The sequence below is a fragment of the Pleurotus ostreatus genome, assembly GCF_014466165.1.
Source record: "Pleurotus ostreatus strain PC9 chromosome Unknown scaffold_1, whole genome shotgun sequence".
Lineage (NCBI taxonomy): Eukaryota > Fungi > Basidiomycota > Agaricomycetes > Agaricales > Pleurotaceae > Pleurotus > Pleurotus ostreatus.
The window spans coordinates 259,931-277,315 of NW_023503156.1; the positions used below are offsets into that span (position 1 = coordinate 259,931).

At 50.1% G+C, this 17,385-nt stretch overlaps 3 protein-coding genes across 3 annotated transcripts; 1 reads left to right on the forward strand and 2 right to left on the reverse strand.

The window, feature by feature from the left end:
- Nucleotides 1–670: 670 nt before the first annotated feature.
- Nucleotides 671–6,836, forward strand: PC9H_000074 (uncharacterized protein; the record flags this gene model as incomplete). The annotated part of the gene is made up of 23 exons (XM_036769737.1): nt 671–1,008; nt 1,071–1,285; nt 1,346–1,835; nt 1,884–2,019; nt 2,070–2,712; nt 2,761–3,076; nt 3,131–3,352; nt 3,413–3,608; nt 3,664–3,879; nt 3,935–4,354; nt 4,419–4,639; nt 4,694–4,808; nt 4,862–4,977; nt 5,036–5,045; nt 5,100–5,120; nt 5,175–5,308; nt 5,361–5,656; nt 5,711–5,766; nt 5,819–5,842; nt 5,893–6,233; nt 6,287–6,384; nt 6,436–6,692; nt 6,744–6,836. The coding sequence occupies 23 exons, from the start codon at nt 671–673 to the stop codon at nt 6,834–6,836; spliced, it is 4,974 nt and encodes a 1,657-aa protein (XP_036635582.1).
- A 940-nt stretch (nt 6,837–7,776) lies between these two features.
- PC9H_000075 (uncharacterized protein) lies at nt 7,777–14,038 on the reverse strand (the record flags this gene model as incomplete). Its single annotated transcript, XM_036769738.1, has 22 exons — nt 7,777–7,869; nt 7,921–8,177; nt 8,236–8,333; nt 8,381–8,721; nt 8,773–8,796; nt 8,849–8,904; nt 8,966–9,261; nt 9,314–9,447; nt 9,500–9,520; nt 9,575–9,584; nt 9,638–9,753; nt 9,808–9,922; nt 9,970–10,190; nt 10,247–10,657; nt 10,709–10,924; nt 10,985–11,180; nt 11,241–11,462; nt 11,516–12,606; nt 12,657–12,792; nt 12,845–13,346; nt 13,406–13,620; nt 13,680–14,038. 22 exons carry the CDS (start codon nt 14,036–14,038, stop codon nt 7,777–7,779), a joined length of 5,130 nt encoding a protein of 1,709 aa, XP_036635583.1.
- A 1,673-nt stretch (nt 14,039–15,711) lies between these two features.
- PC9H_000076 (uncharacterized protein) lies at nt 15,712–17,162 on the reverse strand (the record flags this gene model as incomplete). Its single annotated transcript, XM_036769739.1, has 5 exons — nt 15,712–15,826; nt 15,954–16,123; nt 16,175–16,540; nt 16,594–16,788; nt 16,848–17,162. The coding sequence occupies 5 exons, from the start codon at nt 17,160–17,162 to the stop codon at nt 15,712–15,714; spliced, it is 1,161 nt and encodes a 386-aa protein (XP_036635584.1).
- Between the last annotated feature and the right edge of the window lie 223 nt (nt 17,163–17,385).

Consider the following 17,385-nt stretch of genomic DNA (forward strand, 5'->3'; position numbering starts at 1 on the left):
ACGCCTGTCGTGGGCGTAGTGGCGTGAGAATAGCCTACCGTATCAGGTGATACCCGTTGGTTATCATCGCATTGCCAAGCAAACTTGCATTTTTATTTTATGTATACGGATGCTCCAGCAATTCGTCAACGTTAGCGAGAATTTCAGGACTTCTAACCCATCGTCAACCAACATATCGTCCATCGCGAGCAGAAATCCGAAGGGTAGCCCGCATTAGTCCATAGCTTCCATGGGCACGTTCGCCCAATCTTTCCGGTCCATTAGGTGCGCGACACTACACTTTCTTGAAATAACCACGTCGACATCAGTAAGTCGCGGTACAAGTATCTTAAGAAACAGGGGAGCCATCATAAAAGAACCGTCCATTATTTTCTGTAGGACAGCGTAGTAAGAGTTCTTGACGATCCTTCAACGAGTGACTAATTGACTCGGGCTTTTCCCTGAACAGTGGACGATGAAACCTTGTTTGACTAAAGCATTTATCGTGTTGCGTCCTGCTTGTCAGCGATGGCGCCAAGTTGCTTTCTAACCAAGGGGTGGGCTGCATCTACTGCCCTTGATATGCCCCACCGTATGCCGTCTCCTCGATCACTGGATCGGCCGCCGAGCTGAGCCATATAGGGAACCCGTCGTTCATCCGTTTTTTTTCCCCTTGTGAACCTCCGCTGGAATGGAGTGCAATGTCGTTACCTCGCCAGTTGGCGATAATAACCCTGGCATCGACTATTTCGACCCCACTGGCGTAGCTGAACTCAGGCGGACCCTGTCGGCATCCATCCCTGTTGCCCATCATCATCATAGCATCCCGGACCAGCCGCCTTTGTCAACTCAGGATCATCTGGGCCATCGTGACGGGGAGCGATCGAATAAGGTACCCACACACTCAATTGCAGCAAGTTCGAATGAAACGACAGTCGCTTTCGAAGGCATTACCGACAATGCAGAACGCCAGGACGATCGAGAGCTAGAATTCGACTTCGACTTGGCCCTCCAAGACTACATTGTCAGGTGCGTTTGACCTCCTGCTATGTACGTGGGTCCGCGCCGTACCCAACTGGTTTTTTCTCTAGACGCGAGTCGGCTGGCATCGAACCTCGAGTCCTTGGGGTTCTGTTCGAAGAGCTTGAAGTCATTGGATTGGGTGCATCAGCTCGCCACCAACCTACGTTAGGCTCGTTATTCAACCCCATGGAGATTTGGAGAGGAATTCAGAAGAAGAGACACCCGCCCTTGAAGAGTATCATCAGTGGATTCGAAGGTGTCGTTCGTCCCGGCGAGATGTTACGTATGTGCTTCATACCTCCTGTTCGGTCAGTTCGTTGATCCTTTATAACTCCGTAACTAGTGGTACTCGGTCGCCCAGGTGCTGGGTGCAGTACGCTTCTCAAGACGCTCACTAACCAAACGGATTCTTTCCACGCCATCAACGGGGACGTCGCATTTTCTTCTCTTACGCCAGACTTGCTCGCGTCAAGATTTCGAGGCGATGTGCAATATATACCCGAGGACGACCTACACTTTCCTACTTTGACAGTAGAGGAGACGATCCGATTTGCGGCAAGATGTCGAGCACCCGCTGGTGCAGCTCGAGTACCTAAAGGAGGTCCCGAAGGGGAAGCCGAGGGTCCAGCAAGAAACCATATCATCGGTGCACGCACTAGGGAAGAATACGAGAAGACATTAACCGAGGTTTATTTGGCGCTGTTTGGGTTGAGGCATGTTAGAGACAGCGTCGTCGGCGATGAGAAGTTGAGAGGAGTAAGTGGAGGGGAGAAGAAGAGGGTTTCGATTGCCGAGGCCATGGCTGCAAGGGCGTTAGTTTCTGCCTGGGATAAGTCAGTTGCACTAACTCTTACCTGATTATTACTCACGTTTTGTTGCAGTTCGACCAGGGGATTGGACTCATCTACCGCTCTGTCGTATTTGATGGCATTGAGAGTCGCAACCACACATTTGCAAAGAACGACCATGGTCTGCTTGTACCAAGCCAGCGACGCAATGTACGCGTTGTTTGATAAGGTATTCGTGTTCTATGTCTGTATCTGCATTTTCTAATCCCCCTACATTAGGTGTGTCTTATCTATGAAGGCAGAATGGTGTATTTCGGACCAGCGAAGGAGGCCAAGTCGTATTTTGAAGGAATGGGATGGAAAGCGAGGAATAGGCAGAGTGTTCCTGATTTCTTGGTCAGTGTGACCGATGCAGAGGCGAGGGTAATGAAGGGCGCCGACGAGATGGCGAGAGAGGGAGAAGCCCACGAAAAGCACGAAGTGCATCATCAGGCTGGCATTTTGGAGCCTCCCAGTACGCACATCCAAGCAAGCATTGACTCGGAAAAGAAGGCAACGGCTGGCGCGCAGTTGGAAGGCTCTATTCCGCCTAGCGCGAGCAGCGTTGACGGACCGGGCCATATCAATGTCGGATCCGCACTACCGCTCATTCGACCACCTATTCCGAAGACTCCTGCAGAGTTCGCGACCTATTATTTCTGCTCCGATGTGGCGAGACGGAACTTGCAGGACATGAATGCGTTTAGGAAGGAGTGCGGATTGAAGCCGAGGGCTCCTCAAGCTCAGATGCGGGGTTGCGAGAAGGGTCTTGCAGCCAATGAGAGCGAGGTCGCGCACGGCACAGGAGCACCGACCGGTGTTTCTACGTTCATGACATCTGTGCCTGCACGGTCGGCATCAAAATTATCAGGCGGCACTCGTCGTTCGTTGGTTCTCCTCCCTATGCCTATAGACCGCCATGCGTCGCAAGAGGACGACGCTGCTTCGGTTTCTGGTGCTTCCCATTACCCACCTGGTTCTAAACACCCTCAATCCCAAGCATACAAGCAAAGTGCCGTTCGGGAACATGCGAGGCGCTCAAGAAGAGGCTCGCCGTATGTGTTAAGTATACCGATGCAGCTAGAGGCCGTAATGAAAAGAAGGGTGCAGATTGTGAGAGGCGATTGGGTAACCCAGGCGCTGACGACTGGGACGTTTGTCTTTCAGGCAGTTATTATTGGTACCGTGTTCGTGAACACACCCGAAGCCACGGGCTCGTATTTTTCTAGAGGTGGTGTGCTATTTTTGTGAGTTGCCTTTCGTATATGTCTAAGCTCACGGCACTCACGGGTGTCTGATAGCGCGCTGTTCCTCCCTGCATTATTCACAATGTCGGAAATCCCCTCCCTGTTTAATCAGAGGCCCATAGTGCGACGCCATGAACGGGCGGCTATGTATCACCCCATGATCGAGGCTCTAGCAATGACCATTGTGGATATCCCCGTAACCATCATTACTACATTAATTTACTCCGTCGTCCTCTACTTCCTTGCTGGCTTGCAGCGATCGGCCGGACAGTTCTTGTGAGTGTTTCGCCATATCTGTGGTTCGTTACAATTCGATGCTGAGTTTGTTGCATGTAGTATTTTCTTTCTGTTTGTCTTCGTAATCTACTTGTCCATGAAGGCGTTCTTCCGTGCGCTCGCCTCTGCGTTCGCCGTGGAAGCACCCGCTCAAGCCATCGCTGGGGTCATGCTACTCGCTCTTTCCCTGTATACCGGGTTTCAAATCCCAATCCCTTCAATGATAGGCGCCTTGAGGTGGATTTCTTATATCAACGTGAGGGTTCTAGGGTTTAGTATACTCCGATTGCTGAGGCACGTTTATTTTTTAGCCAATTCGATACGCTTTCGAAGGCGTTATGGTCAATGAATTTCAAACATTGGACGGACAATGCTCGAATTTGGTCCCTTCAGGTATGGGATATGACGGCGTGCCCGTAGACAATCGAGTTTGCACCGCCGTCGGAAGCGTCGCCGGACGGCTGACCGTTGATGGGAATGCCTTCGTGAGGATCAGCTTCGGCTATAACTATGGCCATCTCTGGAGGGTGAGTGCTCGTTACCGACTTTGGTATCAGTCTGGTTTAAAACTATATTCCGTAGAACTTTGGAATCCTTTTAGCGTTTACCATTGGGTTCATACTCGCGCTGCTTGTATTCACTGAAATACAGACGACCACTGCACGAGCCAGCGGTGACGTTGTTCTCTTTAAGTCAGGCTCTGAACTAGCCATGTTGAAGGAAGCGGAGGCAGCTATAGGCGATGACGAAGAGAAGGATACACCCGCCAGTAGGGATAGGGTTGCTACGGTCCCTGGGGAATCTGGTCATCCCCAGCGCGCAGATGAGGGGAAGACATTATCACACACGCAACCGAAGATGGCTGACATCTTCTCGTGGTCACACGTTCGGTACACGATCCCTATCGGCAACCATGAACATAGAATACTTCTGGATGACGTATCCGGATATGTTGTGCCCGGCAAGCTAACGGCTTTGATGGGAGCTTCCGGCGCTGGAAAGGTTTGTTCTTTGTCGTATGCTGTAGGGATGTGCTTTCGACTAACTCTCCCATGGTTCCGTGTAGACCACACTGCTGAATGTTTTGGCGCAAAGGACGGACACCGGGGTTGTCTCTGGAGATCGCTACGTCAACGGGCAGTCTCTTCCCCACGACTTCCAGGCGCAAACAGGTTACTGTCAACAGATGGATACACATGTGCCCACTACTACTGTTCGCGAAGCACTAAGATTTTCGGCGAGATTACGGCAACCAGCCTCGGTATCTACGGCAGATAAAGACGAATAGTTCGTGGCGCTTCAGTTTTCATCCTGGGAGTGAGTCAGCTGATCCAGATGTAGTGCCGACAAATGCTTGAAGATGTGTGGACTAGAAGAGTTTGCAGATGCAATGGTAGGGACACTAGACGTGGAGCATAAGAAACGGACGACAATTGGCGTGGAGCTTGCAGCCAAGGTCAGCCGTATGTCAGGCTCATTCGTGGCACTTATTGACCACCTTGATTTCAGCCGAGACTGCTTCTTTTCCTCGACGAGCCTACTTCTGGTTTAGACTCCCAAAGTGCTTGGGCTATCGTTGCTTTCTTACGCGATCTAGCTGACAACGGACAGGCCATACTATGCACGTGAGTGGTTTGACGGTTCCGGTGTATAGTATAATTACTAATCTTGCCAACCGTATAGGATTCATCAGGTATGGTTGATACGTTGTGGCTCACCTTTGTCAACACTGATATAACGTCAATAGCCGTCCGCTGAACTTTTCCAGGTAGTGAATCCGACAGAAGCCAATGCCTTTCCCCACTGACATGATGCCTGACAGGTCTTCGACCGCCTTTTACTTCTGCAATCTGGCGGGAAAACAGTTTATTTTGGCGACACTGGGAACAATGCTACGACAATCATTAACTACTTTGAGACTAATGGAGCAAGGCAGTGCAAACCTGGCGAAAATCCGTGCGTTTATTTATTCTAAAGCGTGGGCGTGATCTTTCCTGACCATTCCCAGAGCCGAATACATGCTCGAAGTCATTGGCGCAGGAGCTACCGCCATCTCCGACCGCGATTGGAACAAAATATGGATAAAAACAGAAGGCGCAAAACGCTTGGAAGCCGACCTTGACAAAATTCATTCGGACGGCCGCCAGTATCCCTCCGTTGACGCGACAGTACCCTCAAGTTATGCCGCTTCGTTCACTTACCAATTGACAGAGCTCACCATACGTCAATACGTCAGCTACTGGCGAAACCCGGCGTACTTGATGTCCAAGTTCACCCTCAACATCACCGCCGGCCTCTTTATTGGTACATATGCAATCGACCGACAACCTGTCAGTTTCACTAACGCTTCCTGCAAAGGGTTCTCGTTCTTCAATGCGGGGGACTCTCAGCAGGATACTCAAAACAAGCTCTTCGTGAGTATTATCTATGTATTGTCCCAGATTCTTCTCTCACGCCGAAGTATAGTCAATTTTCATGGCCACCGTTATGGTGAGTGTTTTGGTGAGGTTTTTCGGCGTCAAGTGACGCCCTTCATCCAGAGTTCGCCCCTAGCCAGTCAAATGCACGTACCTTACATCCAATCACGAGACATTTTCGAAGTTCGCGAAAGTGCAAGTAGGATGTATTCCTGGGCTGCTTTGCTAACTGCCCAGATCCTCGTCGAAATTCCGTGGAATATCTTCGGCTCGACTTTGTTCTATCTCTGCTGGTACTGGACCGTCGGGTTCGATAGTAGTCGAGCAGGATACACCTATCTCATGTTCGGTGTGTTGTTCCCTTGTTACGTTACGACCATCGCTCTGGCGGTTGGAAGCATGGCTCCTTCGGCTGAGATTGCTGGCCTCTTGTTCGGGTTTTTGTTCTCTTTCGTCATTACCTTGTAGGTCACATTTCTACACATCTGGAGAGTGGCACTGATGGCGTCGTTACCAGCAACGGTGTTATGCAGCCATTCGCTCACCTCGGATGGTGGAGATGGATGTACCATCTGTCCCCATATACGTACTTGATTGCAGGGACACTTGGACAAGGTTTGTTCCTCAATCTTCTTATTCTGATTGAAGCTAATTAACTTTTTCCAGCCATCGGACATCAAGATATGGTCTGCTCAGAGAAGGAGATTGCTATTGTGAACCCTCCTTCCGGAAATACCTGCGCTCAATACTTCCTGAATTATATCGCGAATAATGGCGGATATCTCAATAATCCCGACGCCGCATCTGCTTGCCAATTTTGCTCTACCCGCACCACGGACGAATACCTCGAAAGGACCTTCAACATTCAGTACTCGCATCGATGGAGGGACGTCGGCATATTCTGCGCCTTCATTGTGTTTAATGTAAATATTCTTCTTCCTCGTTGAAAGCTTTAACTGATGTTATTCTCACAGACCATCGCGGCCTATACATTCACGTATATGTTCCGCGTCCGTTCTGGCAGCTTGTTGGGTTCCATCAGGAAAAGGTTATCATCTCGACAGTGATTCTTAGACTTCACTTCGAGTAGAATTCGACAGCAAACATGATATAGACCCTCCTAAATTATGTATACTGAGCCCTGGGCCCCGTCTGGCTTGAACTGGCTGACAGGAATATATTGTGAGCATAGCTGTATTTGAGGGGAGAACCTAGCGATGGGTTTGAACTGATACTCGTACAGAGAGCACATCACAGCTCGACGAACAAGGGTGGAGAGTACAGTGTTTCTAACGAAATCTCGATCATGACAGCCGGTGTCGATTTCGTTTGCACAGATTTCCGTTATCATTGCTAGCTGGGTGTGTATTGAAGCAGCTCATGGGCAGTATTCAGCTGATTGATTGTCCTGCCTACATTCAAAACAGCTTTAAGAATCTGCACAGCAGTGATTGGTACAGGGCCAATATTTGTTTAGGATGTCAGATCACTACACCCATCGGCGTGATTGCCTGTCTCCCGTTTCTGAGGGGAATCCACATCCATTTCATGAGCAGGAGTCAAAGCCACAAGGAACCAGATGCCGCTTTGCACGAATTAGCCCAGGCAAGGTCCTGTAATTGGCACTTTAGAAGAGATAGGGTATCCCATCCCTTACTTATTCCCCCTGACCCCTGACCCCTTCGATGCGATCATATGATTACTGTATTCCCTTATACCCAGATTACTTACCTCCTTTTGTACCTGTTCCACTATCTTCACCTGAATATACCCCCCGCGTGTGACCCTTTCTCCTTCGTTCCGTCTCTGGGTATTCAGCCTCCGGGCTGCTTCCAGGTTTATGATACAACTGGTCATCGACTTCAAGCCGACTTCCGGAGCCATGGATTCTTTCCATAAGTGACTGTGGCTATGTTGCGATGCTCTGTATGTAAGGATGTTATTGGATAAAGATGCAACATTGAAATGTGATTTAGGAGTTTTTGGAAGTGGAGCGTAAGAATTGAATCACTGTCGAGATGGAAATCTTTTCCTGATAGAACCTAACAAGCTGCCAGAACGGACACGGAACATATACGTGAATGCGTAGGCGGCGACGGTCTTTAAGTGTACGTCAGACCAGTCGCTCAACGAGGACGAGAACAAACTCACATTAAAGACGATGAAGGCGCAGAATATCCCCAGGTCCCTCCATCGATGCGAGTACTGGATGTTGAAGGTTCTCCCAAGGTATTCGTCTGTAGTCCGCGTAGAGCAAAATTCGCAGCCAGACGCTGCGTCCGGATTGTTGAGATACCCGCCGTTATTTGTGATGTAATCCTGGAACAGCTGAGCGCAGGTATTTCCGGGAGGAGGATTCACAGTGGCGATCTCGTTCTCCGAGCAAACCATATCTCGGTGGCCAATCGCTAAAAGTGTTACCAATTTACCGACGAGTGCCTAATGGATGAACAGGATGAAGCGAACCTTGGCCAAGCAATCCTTCAATCAAGTATGTATACGGCGACAGATGGTACATCCATTTCCACCATCCAAGGTGAGAGAATGGTTGCAAGACACCATTGCTGGGGTGCGATTAGTACGACTTCCAGAAACTGAGGAAGGGACATACAAGGTGAGGACGAAAGAGAACAGGAAATTGAACAAAAGTCCGGCTATCTCCGCGGAGGGAGCCATACTCGCAACCGCCAGGGCGATTGTCGTGAAGTAACAAGGAAACAGAACGCCGAACATTAGATATGTATAGCCGGCTCGACTGCCGGGAAAGCCAACTGTCCAGTACCAGCAGAAAAAGAACAAAGTCGATCCGAGGATATTCCAGGGAATTTCAACGAGGATCTGAGCTGTTACCAGAGTAACCCAGGAGTACATCCGACTTGAGCGTTCGCGAATCTCAAAAATGTCACGAGAATTGATGTATGGGACGTGCATTTGACCAGCTAATGGTGAGCTCTACACATAAGGGGTCAGTTACTGGAGAAGCGTCGTGAACAGAACACTCACCAGAACGGTAGCCATGAAAATTGACTACACTTGAGCGTTAGACCAGAACGACGAACGAAGCATGAATCATACTCACGAAGACTTTGTTTTGAGTATCCTGCTGGGAGTCGCCTGCGTTGAAGAACGTGAAACCTGGGATAGAAAAAATCATTAATACTGACGCGCTTTCCAACATGCCATAAATATACTATACCAATGAAGAGACCTCCGATGATGTTGAGCGTGAGCTTGGACATCAAATACGGCGGATTTCTCCAGTAACTGACGTATTGACGCGCGGTAAGCTCCTTCAACTGGTACGCGAAAGAGGCAGCGTGGGTTGAGGATAATGTCGTATCAACGGGGGATTGTTGTCGGCCATCCGCATGGATTTTATCCAGGTCTGCCTCCAAGCCTTTAGCACCTTCCGTCTTAATCCACGTTTTGTTCCAATCGCGATCAGACACTGCTGTTGCGCCAGCACCAATGACTTCCAGCATGTACTCGGCCCTGCAAATCATTAGTCAATGATGCACCGGGAATTGAGAGTAAGCAGACGAACGGATTTTCGCCAGGCTTGCACTGCCTTGCACCATTGCTCTCAAAGTAGTTAATAATTGTTGTAGCGTTATTGCCAGTGTCGCCGAAGTACACGGTCTTGCCGCCAGATTGTAAGAGCAAGAGTCGGTCAAAGACCTATGATATGCTGGGTCAGTGGGTGGATACAGTGGTTATAAATGTTCAGCACCTGGAATAGCTCAGCAGACGGCTGTTATATGGTATATCAACGACGACGGAGACAAGTGCAGTATATCAACCATACCTGATGAATACTATGCGTGTGGTGAAATCAGCAATTGCATGACTGCAACGTCAAGGGACTTACGTGCACAAGATAGCCTGTCCATTGTCCGCCAGATCGCGCAAGAAAGCCACAATAGCCCAAGCACTTTGGGAGTCTAATCCAGAAGTAGGTTCGTCGAGAAACAGAAGCAATCTTGGCTATAATAAACAAGATTGATAAGTCGCACAACCATGGCTCTACATACTGTTTACCTTAGCTGCGAGCTCCACTCCAATCGTCGTCCGTTTCTTATGCTCAACACCTAGAGTACCTACCATCGCGTCCGCGAACTCTTCCAGTCCGCACATCTTTAAGCATTTGTCGGCGCTAGATCCAGGTTAATTATCATTCCAGAAGAAGGATGCGCCACATACTATAGATCTTTCTCTGCTGTCGACACTGAGGCCGGCTGGCGCAATCTTGCTGAGAACTGCAGTGCCTCGCGAACAGTGGTCGTTGGTACATGAGTATCCATTTGCTGGCAGTAACCGGTTTGGGCTTGAAAGTCGCCAGGGAGGGATTGCCCATTGACATAGCGATCTCCGGAGACAACGCCGGTGTCCGTTCTCTGCGCCAAAACGTTCAACAGCGTGGTCTACATGGGAATCGCGATTAACCAGATATTCAACCGCATAGCTCCGAGCAACAAACCTTGCCAGCACCAGACGCCCCCATCAGAGCCGTCAGCTTTCCAGGAGCAACATACCCAGAAACATCATCTAACAGTACTCGATGTTCATGGCGGCCTACAGGAATCGTATAGCGGATGTGCGACCATGAGAATATGTCCGTCATCTTCGGTTGTTCGGCTGATAGCGCCTTTCGCTCCTCTGCACGTCGGCGATGGTCGGGCTCACCAGGTCCGTTAGCCCCAGCTGCAGGAACATCTTTCTCCTCGTCGTCACCGACGGCTGCCTCTGCCTCCTTCAAAACGACTGCATCAGAGCCCGACTTGAAGAGGACAACGTCTGTGCCAGCTCGCGCAGAGGTTGTCTGAATCTCTGTAAATATAAGTAACGCCAGCGTGAAACCAATGCCAAAAGCGAGTAAAATCCCGAAGTTCTACACAATATTTAGAGCGCTGAATAATACTCGACACGCGAGAGCACTTACTCTCCAGAGATGGCTATAGACGTAACCAAAGCTGATGCTCAAAAATGCATTCCCATCAACAGTGGCACGTCCAGCGACACTCCCAACCGTCGTGCAAACTTGATTGTCTACAGATATCCCGTCATATCCAGGACCCGAAGGGACCAAATTCGAGCATTGACCGTCCAAAGTATGGAATTCATTGACAATGACGCCCTCGAAAGAATACCGAATCGGCTGTAAAGACATCACCGGGCGTGTTGGGTAAGAGCTCAAAGAAACACATATAAAACCTACGTTTATGTAGGAAATCCACCTCAAAGCGCCTATCATCGAGGGAATGGGGATCTGATATCCGGAATATAGGGAAAGGGCAAGTAGCATAACTCCGGCTATGGCTTGGGCTGGTGCTTCAACGGCGAACGCGGAGGCTAGTGCACGGAAGACCGCCTTCATAGACAGGCACGTTACGAAGACGAATAAAAAGAAAATGCTGCGTAAAGAGGGTCCGATGTTGGCTCATATAACGCGTTTAATGTAGCCAAGTACTCACAAGAACTGTCCCGCCGAACGCTGAAAACCGACGACAAAGTAGAGAACGATCGAGTAAATCGAAATAGTGATGAAGGTGACGGGGATGTCCACGATAGTCATCGCCAGTGCTTCAATCATGGGGTGATACATGGCCGCCCGTTCATGGCGCCGTACTATGGGCCTCTGCTTGAACAACGACGGAATTTCGGACATCGTAAATAGTGCAGGGAGAAAGAGCGCACTAGCGAACACCCATTATTATTGGGAGTATGCGTAGGTAGAAAGACAACTCACAAGAATATTACACCACCTCTGGAAAAGTACGAGCCCGTCGTTTCGGGCGTGTTCACAAATACTGTACCAATGATGACGGCCTGTATGACAAACGTCCCCGTAGTCAATGCCTGCGTGACCCAATCCCCTTTGACGATCAACACCCTTCTCCTCATGACGGCCTGCAACTGCAAGAATATGCTTATCACATACGGCGAGCCCCTTCTTGCCCGTTTCCCATGTTCACGAAGGGCGCTCTGCTTGTACGCCTGTGATTGGGGGTGTTTAGAGCCAGGTGGATAATGCGAAGTAGCAGAAACCGAAGCCGCGTCGTCCTCCTGGGCATGATGGTCTAGGGGTATAGACAGGGGCATCGAAAACCTACGAGTGCCGCCTGACAATCTAGATGTCGACCGTGCAAACATAGATGTCATGAAAGTGGATGCATTCGTCGAAAATGGGTCCGGTGCTCGGAGCTGCGGAGCTATATCATGCGCACCCAACCCTCGACTTTCATCCGATGCCCCTGCCCCGTCGTGTACAACCTCAGGCCCATTGCCTCCAACGCCATTGCCACAATCCCTCAATTGAACTGCTGAACACCTGGGCTTCAACCCGCATTCCTTCCTGAACGCATCCATGTCCTGAAAATTCCGTCTCGCCACATCAGAACAGAGGTAATAAGTCGCGAACTCTGCAGGCGTCTTGGGAATAGGTGGTCGAATATCGGATAACGCAGATCCTACATCCATATGGCCCGGTCCATCTACGCTGCTCAAGGCGCGCAAAACGGAATCTTCTGGCTGAGTGCTAGCCGTGGTCTTCCCATCCGAACCAGCGCCCGTGTGAATGGGTGTACGGGGCGACTCCACGATAACTTCAAGGTGAGCGTCGTTCCGGGGATCCGGTGCTTTGAATTCCTTGGTTCCTGGGTCCTCTCTCACCGTTTCGTTGGCATCCTTTATAATCCTTGCCTCCTCGTCGGTCACACTGACCAAGAAATCAGGGACACTCTGCCTATTCCTCGCTTTCCATCCCATTCCTTCAAAATACGACTTGGCCTCCTTCGATGGTCCAAAATACACCATTCTGCCTTCATAGATAAGGCACACCTAATGTAGGGGGATTAGAAAATGCAGATACAGACATAGAACACGGATACCTTATCAAACAACGCGTACATTGCGTCGCTGGCTTGATACAAGCAGACCATGGTCGTTCTTTGCAAATGTGTGGTTGCGACTCTCAATGCCATCAAATATGACAGCGCTGTAGACGAGTCCAATCCTCTCGTCGAACTGCACCATACTGTGTGTGAACGGGAATCAATTAAGAACTAATCCGACTTACTTATCCCATGCGGAAACCAATGCCCTCGCAGCCATAGCTTCGGCAATCGAAACCCTCTTCTTCTCCCCTCCGCTCACTCCTCTGAGCTTCTCATCGCCCACCACGCTGTCCCTGACGTGCCTCAAGCCAAACAGCGTCATGTAAACCTCAGCCACGGTTTTCTCGTATTCTTCCCTCGTATGCGCACCAATGATATGCTTACTATTTTCGCTCGCTTGGCCCTCTTCAGCCTTCTCTTCAGGTTCTCCTTTTGGCACTCGAGCTGCACCAGCAGGCGCCCGGCATCTTGCCGCAAATCGGATCGTCTCCTCCACAGTCAAAGTAGGAAAGTGTAGGTCGTCCTCGGGTATATACTGTACATCGCCTCGAAATCGTGACGCGAGCAAGTCTGGCGTAAGAGAAGAAAATGCAACATCGCCATTGACGGCGTGGAAGGAATCCGTTTGATTGGTGAGCGTCTTGAGAAGCGTACTGCACCCTGCACCTGGCCGACCGAGGACCACTGGAATCGTTGTACAAAAAATAAACAAACGAGCCGCTTAGGAGGGATTAAACACTTACGCAACATCTCGCCAGGGCGAACGACACCTTCAAAACCACTGAGGATGCTCCTCAAGGGTGGATGTCTTTTACTCTGAATTCCCCTCAAAATCTCCATGGGATTGAACAGCGAACCTAAAGTAGGCTGATGGCGTGCCGATGCACCCAATCCAATGACTTCAAGCTCTTCGAACAGAACCCCGAGTCTACGTGGTTCGATGCCAGCTGACTCGCGTCTAGGCGATAAATGCAGTTGAGTATGGCACAGATCTGCTCAGGAGGGCGCCAAACGCACCTAATGATGTAGTCTCGTAAAGCTTCGTCAAAGTCGAAGCCCACCTCTTGTCCGTCTTGGCGTTCCACGCCATCGTTGCTGGCCTCAGAAGGGGCGACCGTCGTTTCGTCAGAGCCTGCAGTAATTGAGTGTGCTGGTACGTTCTGACCATTGAGTCGCCCTTGCGAGTCGCCATCATGATGTCCAAGATGGTCTTGAGTTATAGACAAAGGCGGGCGGTCGGAGAGGCCAGTATGATGGTGCGCAATGGGGCTGGACGCCGACAAGGTCCGCCTGAGTTCAGCCACGCCAATGGGGTCGAAATAATCAATGGCGGGATTGTTGTCACCGATTGGCGAAGTCACAATGTTGCACTCCATGGTCGCAGGAGAGAAGCAAGGAGGAAAGGCGGATGAGTAACGGGTGTCCTTATATATACTCGGCGGGCGATCGAGTGATCGAGGTGGGGGTGGGGTATTTCAAGGACAGCAGATGCGTTCCGCCTGTTGGTTACAAAGCAACTTAGCGGCAACGCTTGAGAATACGATCGATGCTTTAGTCAAACAAGGTTGCACGGTTTGCTGATCAGGGAAAGGCTCTAAAGCTCCAAGGATGACCTGCTATTATATGTGTGAGATAAATCAGTAACTCGTGGAAGAGAACAAAGAACGAGGCGGTACCTCCCACTGCTCCCTTGCCCCATCATGCTTCGAACCAACTCGACGACATCCGTCGCATTTCGAACAGACGGTCTGCGCCGCTTGAGTACTTGCTTTTTAAGGTGATAGGTTTCGCAGAGTCCTTGAGTGCATTCGTACAACTATATTGACGACATGCCTTCCCGAAGTCAGTGGCTACTCAGCGCTCGGAAATTAGAGAGCATCTTACGAACCATACGAACTTCGCTGAGGGTAGCGTGTCAAACTACTCGACGAGGTTGCAAAGAGGGTGAAATCGAACGCTCCGCCTGGTAACGGAAGATACGATATAAAACCTGAGTGGAAGAGGAGTAGAGGAGACGATCTGTAATTTTGGGCAAAGTTAGAAATCAAGTAGAAGTCACTTAACCAAGGGTTGGTAACTACTATATTATAGTTCCGAGAATCCGAACTTAGATAGACGCCTAGCTTATCTTATCTCATTCCCACCAGAACCAGTGCAAACTACTTGAGACCGCCAGGCCACGCGTATGACATCGATCAAGCAGGCTTGCATGTAAATTTGGGGCGATATGATAGTAGTCAGTCATCCTGAATTGCGTGTTTCGAAGAAATGCTGCCGCCTTACGAGGTGAGAGCTTAAACCAATACTTTTCAGAAGCACTGAGTGCCACCGCGTACATCGAACATCGAACGTGGCAGTACTGGTCCGGCATGTGTTCTCGATCGGGCCCAGCCATCACCCTGCCTTGTCGTGGCAGGAGCCAAGCCAGGAAGTAAGTTAGAGCCATCTGGACGTCTGGAAATAAGCCTTCGTGAGAACAGTGACAACGGCTGGAGGCTTACTTGAATAGACACCTTAGTCAGTGGTGTTTCATTCACTTCTAATGCACATATTTGCTCCATTGCACGAACATTTGAGGGAGGAGCGACGTCGTCGCTGTGCGCCTTCGGGTGGTACCGGCAACATTGTTGATTTTCAGGAATAGATCGCAACAATGAACTCACGCAGAACACACCCCTCACTCACCCTTAAGAACTTTGATACAATCAATCAAAGTCGCAAACGACATGCCACGTCTTTATAGAACCAGATGGATGATTTTGATTTGTTCTGGATTGGGCGCCAACAGGGGTTCAGGAGCCTACTCCTGTCGTGATCGTATTGGCGCATTCTATCCATATATCCATATTTAATTATAGATTGAGGACATTAGCAGGGGAACCGTAGCACATCGATGGGTTGGATACAGATCTCCGAAGAATTACATAGTCGAAGTCCAAGCTAGGCCAATAAGCGACGGTACATGATGTTGCGTATATACATAAACTCAACCCTCCGAGGAAGATCCACCAACAGAATTGATACAAGTTTAAAATAGGAATGATCCGTGTCAGTTGAAGCCGTTGACGTCGTGGGCTTTGTTGTTCCTGTACGCGGCTCGTCGATGTAGTCCTCGCCGGGATTCCGTGGGATACTCACACTTGTGAGAGCGTCGAGCGCATTGGCTACGAAGGTAGAGCATTCAGTCAGATAACGTTATACCGAGAACTATCAAGCGAGGCCCATGCAACGACATGTGACATGACATATCGAACAAGGGTCCCTAATCTAATCCGCAGAAAGACAACTCACTTGCATGTGGGATCCTCACTTCCCTCGGGCGGGCGGCCGCAAGCAATCTTTCGTTCTCGACAGAATAAGCACGCCAGAATTTGCTTCTTCTCGGCGTTCTTCTTTATCGTGCTCAGCTTGGGGGGTGTAAACTCTAGCAAGGGATCCTTCGAATGGGCGGTGGCGTGACCCTATTGGTCTGTGAATAACCTATATTAGAGACGGTGGGAGAGATAACTCACCTTGGTGTACGGAGGTGGTGTAAGTTGCCGGGGCCAGCTTCGTGCAGCCTCGAGTGTTTTCAACGGCGACGGCCTTCTTGGCGGAGTAGCCCCACCAAGTGTCTTTGATGATGGGCTGGGCATCGCAAACGTTTGAGATACGTACGGAATGTTGGCCGCGAGGGTTGAATACGTTGAACGTGAGCTCAGGGGCACAGGTTCGTGTTGTGGCGATGGGGGACCAACAGGTTCATTGTATGAACCGTAGACATCAGCATCAGCTGAGTCCAAGCCCCAGCCATGCGACCTCAACGCGGTCTCTGAAGGAACGCCCGACCTGCGTTCGAACTGGTGTTTGGGCGCGGCACCGTGGTTATCGCTGTAGTTCTGTCTCAATTGATTAATCAAATATTTAATTCAGAGGAAGGCGTGCTGCTGACATTGAGCGGGGCATTCGTTGAGTGTACATGGGTAGTAGTTGACGGACTAACCCCCGACCCCGGGATGCGCATTGGCGACATTGTTGGCGGCATGGTTATAAGATGATTGCCCCCGTACCCATCGGAGGAGTCGATAACCTCATAGTCGTCGGGGGATGAAGTCCAAAAGCTTCGGTTCATTGAGGATCCTGCAACCTGATCATATGGCCGTAGTATCGGTGAGCTACCCGAGAGAGATCGTCAAGAGCGCTCACCCCCGCTGGGTATTCTGGGATATTTTGACTCGAATATGCCAAATTGTCAACAGGTGCGTAGGCCGGAGGGGGGCTGACAGCTTCGGGAGTACAGCAATCGTCGGGTACGATGCTGAAGCATGAGTGTATGGTAGATCGTGGATTGCTATGAGCCTTCGTTGCAGCGATCGAGATGCCCGAGTTGAAGAAAGTGTCCCTCCGAGCGGGGTATGATTGAAGGAGGCGGCCATGCTCATAGTACACTCTTGAAGAGTCAGAACGAGTTTGACCACCACCGCAGCCATCGAAAGGAGTTATTGGGGCTTGGTAGAGCATCAGGTTCGGGTCCGTCAATCACGAACAAAATGTCAACGACACTTGTGGCGCTGCTATAATATAGAACGATAGAGGCGAGAGCGGGCAAGTTGAGAAGGTTCAAGAAGAAGGGCAAGAAAGACAGAAATTAGAAGTGAGTCGCATACGTACTGATTTATTTACTGTACCTTGGACGCCCCAGCCTTGAGGCGAACAGAAGGGATCAAATATACCATTACGGGCC